General features: G+C 49.4%; 1 protein-coding gene across 1 annotated transcript in view; it reads left to right on the top strand.

Annotated features, from left to right (window-relative positions):
• LOC147032950 (protein Hook homolog 3-like) overlaps positions 1–5,000 on the top strand; it is an 87,619-nt gene that overhangs the window by 17,435 nt on the left and 65,184 nt on the right. Inside the window, exon 5 of the mRNA XM_085871018.1 lies at positions 425–557. Coding sequence (XP_085727144.1) covers positions 425–557 — 133 coding nt within the window. The remainder of the gene's footprint in view (positions 1–424; positions 558–5,000) is intronic.

Genomic DNA, 5,000 nt, shown 5'->3' with positions numbered 1-5,000 from the left:
TTTTTTTTTTGTTTTTTTTGACCTCGCCCCAGAAGTCAGAGCCAAAACTGATCCTGTTCTCACACGTTCTTGCCATGTGTTGACCATACCTATCAAGTTTGGCGAATTTGAAACTACTGTTTTTGGAGGAGATAGCGTGACTGGCAGAGACGATTTAATATCTCCCCCTTTTTTTTATTTTTATTTATTTATTTTTGTTTAAAGCGTGGGGATAATGAGGGTATGTGTTGAGACTTTTAAATGTGGCAAAGTCGTCGACACAGGCGACCGATGAGCTTTGTTTCTTGACTAAGCTCGGATATGATGTTCATCAGGGTAAAGCAGATTGTGAATTCCCAAGTCACAAAATACTCCTCTTGATTGCATTCTTGGTTGTGTTTGTTCATTCTAATGTTGCTGATTCGTGTCTTTTTGCTGGTTGAAGGTATTGGGTCAAAGCTTGGAGGCAGATTCTCTGCCAGATGTGGCACTCTTGGGTGAACATGCTCACAGTGGAGAGGCAGGAAAGCTACTGCAGTTATTGCTCGGATGTGCTGTCCACTGTGCCAAGAGGGATGGTAAGAAATCTCTCGGGAAAGATTCTTGTACATGAGAGTTTTTATTTGTGGGAATTGTGCAGCTGAGTTTAACAGGGCCGTGTGCGTGCGTGCGTGCATGGTAGTTTAACCAATTGGTGCATTGCCTTGATAGTTAATTGGTTTAAGAATGTTTGCCTCACTTACAAACCAACACACACTGAATGGTACACAACAGAAAAAACTTCATCTGGTGTACTCAGCCATTGGTGCTGCTCGATTCATCATGGTTGGTCTGTTCCGACATTCCTGACAATTTCACTTTACCACGAGAGAATGTCTGTTTCATCAGGGTTCCAGGTAGAATTTATTGTACCCCTGTATACCACTTCCTTCTCCCCAAAACGATTGTGGAATTTATTAGTTGTGTTGTATTTTCTCAAAATTGGTATTTGTTGTGGGTGAATGCAAATATATATATATATATATATATAGTGACGTTCACAGGACTTGAACAGTCCCGCCAACGTAGAATGAGCCGAAACGATGGAGGCGGTTTATTTATTTATAACCCAAAGATGGCGGTTCTAATCGCTCTACCGCAAACGGGACGAGGAAGGTGGCACGAGTCGCTTTTCACTGAGTTGATAACGTTTATTCCTCAAACCATAAATAACAAGACTCGGCAAGAAGAGGGATCCGGGGCGATTCGACGGGATGGTGTGGGATCGGGCGTGGGGAAAACGCAGACAATTCCAATGAATATACAAATCTCAAACCCTCTAAGGCGCCAGGTACACACACACACACACACACACACACACACACACACACACACACACACACACACACACACACACACACACACACACACACACACACACACACACACACACACACACACACGTAGCTATTCCTGGTGGTCAGGCTGGACCGTGGTGTGGACGCAACAGTCCCTGGATTGGCGTCGGACGAGCTGGCCTTGCTCTCGTCAGGGGGGCAGGAGAAACCGTGGTGCTGTCGACCTGCTGGTCTTGGCCCAAGTCCGCTCACAGCCGCCAGGGAACCAGTTCTGGCGCCAAATTGCGAGCAGGAGAGGGAGGCAGGTCCGCCCGCCGTTCGACCCTGTATTCCGAGCCAGCAGAACCCCAGAGCCAACCAAGGTGAGGCACGAGGCTCAGCAAGGCTACAAGACACGATGAAACCAGGGCCGAATCAGCACAACAACAAGCACGCTCCCAGCACAACAACCTCCACCCCAAAAAACGGTCTTTCTGTCCCGATCTTCTTCCTCTTCCTTTTCGACCCCGAACAGAACCTTTTTATCCTCCCCCCCTCGTCACTTCCAATCGAGCCGTTTATTGGCCCTCCGCCGTCGCCTTCCGCCAATCGTGATCACGGGGCGGAGCCATCCGCAGCACTGTCCTGTGACGTCACGGCAAGCCTCTAGAGAATACTAAAAGGGGTTTACGCAGACACACTTACCCTATCCCGTGTCCCTATCTAATTACGTGACAATTATCATTTCCCCCTTGAAGAAATGGACATTTACTAGACAACTTATCACCACTGAATTGCTTCTTATTACATCGAGATCCTGGTACACTCGAACAGCATGGCATACCTAATTAAACATCCTAATTACCCTTTGAATGCATACCCCCCCCTCAAACGTAACACTGCCCCCTCCTCTGGTACCGCAGCTCCTGCAGGGTATATCACAGGCGCTACCGTACCAGCCTTAACACTTACTGACTCACACCTATTTAACATCACAAAATAAAGTAGGAGGGGCAATGGGCAGCGAGTCGCAGCTAACTTACCTATCCTGCTTAATGTGCTACCCCCTTATGGCCTTATCCTCGCCTAAACAATCATTCATTTTTTAATTTTTTTATTTTATCACTTGAGAGCACTGAGCGAAGTTGCACTCCATCCTCTGGATCATCGCTCTTGCCCAACACTCTTCCAGTGATCTGGGTTGGGGAAATAAAAGGTTCCACAAAAACACAACACTTATACTTTACATTCCTACTCTAAGCCTTAACGACACTATTCACAGGATATTTACACTTGACCGCCTCCCCCAGTGGATGCTAATAGACCCAGCGTTACCTGGGGAGCCAATTTTCAAATTTTCTTGCTGCACATGTCAAGTTGTGCGGGATTGAGTGGGACTCATACATCTTCACAACACTCACACCATGGTAATCATCACATTTCTAGGTCATGGTCCCCATTTTAATCATGCAGGCTGAATCCCGTCGTGGCCGTGGGGTGGGTTACCACAAGATAATGGGGGCATTCCAGGTGAAAACATGCCCACAGGTAAGCTTTAGTCCAACCCGGACGTTTCTCCGCCCCGCTCCCTTTGATTCCCACCCCCCTGGTCGCCATCAGCTCTCATCCCGTACAACACACTGGAAGGGGTCTCACTGGCTCCTCTGGTCTTCCTGGGTCGCCAAGGTCCTACCCGCCTTGGTCGCCCAACCAGACCCTCTCCCAGTTGCCTCCAGACACTGTCACCATTAGCCACCAGGGGTGAATCTCCTTGAAGGGGGTCGCAGTTCCCGCTCACCGTGAGCTTCAGCAATCCCTGCGGACAAGCACATCATCCCCACCCACAAAACCCACATGACTCCCCCACCCCATCGGCCTTACATGTGACACCTGCATTTCTAACACTTCACCGACCATGACCTTCCCTGTTACCACACCATGTCCAATAAAAAATCAACGTGTGCACCATACATTTCACTTCTTAACTTGAAACAACTCACACAGCACTTCTCACCCGATCCACGCACCAGCCATTGGACAGCCACTCGTGCCCGCTTTGTTTCCAATTACCCACTGTCCCGATTGTCACTCTAAAACCCAGCAGAACTTACAAACCCATGCCAATTTTCCCACAATTCATTTTTTTCCACTAAAGGAGGGCACTTCGCCACAATCTCAGCAGCCGAGCATGGCCCTATATGCTCAGCCCAATCTAGTCTCCCCGACCCCCGACAGTGATTTCCGAACTCAACCTATGTAAGGGCACCTCGGATAGACCTGGCGGTTCAGCAGGAGGATTCATCCTCTGAAACATTTGGGTAATGCCAATTTCCCCCAGCCCCCCTCCCTGATCCTGAATCTCCGCCTGTCGGATCGTCACCGATGGCCTCTCGGGCACCCGACCCGGCTGACTCCACGAGGCCAGCCTGGCCGCGCACTCTGCCGCTCGGTGCACGGTGGATGGATCCTGTAGCTCCACTAGCGCTCGGACCTCAGGGTCAGGAAGAGCAGCTAAAAATTTCTCTAGTGCCAGTCTGTCCCATGCCTCCACTGTAAGGTCCCGATACGCGATCCTGACTGATTGGTAAATGTCCTGTGCCAGCTCCTGCACTGTCTCACCCGGCTTTAATCTGCGGTGCTGGAGCTGGGCCCGCACCAGATCACAGTTTGCTGCAAACCCCAACCGACGGCTCAACGCCTCGCAAATGTGGGAGCTGGTCAACATCCCCTCCGCGATCACGTTTAACACATCTGTGGCTGGTCCCCACAACGTTGCCACCAAATTCCCTGTACGTTCCCGCTCATTCCACCCGTTTAGTCGGGAAATAAACTCAAATTGCGTCAGAAAAGCTTCAAGGCTCCCTGACCCGTCAAAATTTACCAGGGGGATCACTTTTACGGTGGCCCGCTTCTCAGTTTCTCCCTTGTCCGAATCCAGCCCAGGGATCAAACACCCTTGTGGCTGCGTATCCAATTTCGGAGCCCACTGTGGCCAAAGATGTTTTGTGGTGAGGGTCTCATGGGTCAATTTTGCCTCCTGTTCCAAACGTTGAATGGGCCGATACACCTCTTCCCGCAGGATCTTCTGGGCCCGCACAACCTCCTCCAAGGCTCCGTCGCGAGTTTGTAGCGGCTCCTCAACCAACCCGGACACTCTACTTACAAAAGACGGCTCTACCAGGCCTTTATCCAAGACTTCATCTTGGCTCATAATTTTATCTTGTTCGTCCAAACGAGCCTCCAATCCTTTTACCTCCTCCGCCAAATTCATCCCTTGCTTCCTCAGCTCTCCCCACTCTTCTACTTGCAGCTGCATACGAGCATCCACACAGGCACGATGATGTTCCAGGCTTTCATCCACTTTATCAACCCGAATGTTCATTGCATCAATTTTATCTACCAATTTTTTACGTATTTTTTCCCCCTCCAATGTAATTTCTACCTTTGTTTCCTCCAATCTATCCTCGAATTTACTTTGTATTTCTCCCAATTGAACATCCACACACTCCTGCATCTCAGTTTTCATTTTCTCCATCTTTTCCCCCAATTCATCCCTCATTAAATCAATCCGTGCACCCAACTGTGCCCCCATTACCCCCAATTGATCTGTCATTTCTGCCCTCTGTGCCACGAATTGATTTGCTATTTGTGCTATCATGTCCCCGATTAAACGTTCCAACATTGTCTGGATCGACATCGCGACGG

This window comes from Eptatretus burgeri, chromosome 2 (assembly GCF_056783735.1).
Source record: "Eptatretus burgeri isolate ZD-2024b chromosome 2, Ebu_testis_v1, whole genome shotgun sequence".
NCBI classification, from domain to species: domain Eukaryota; kingdom Metazoa; phylum Chordata; class Myxini; order Myxiniformes; family Myxinidae; genus Eptatretus; species Eptatretus burgeri.
The sequence above is the reverse complement of the archived record's forward strand: the minus strand, read 5'-3'. Positions and strand labels throughout refer to the sequence as shown.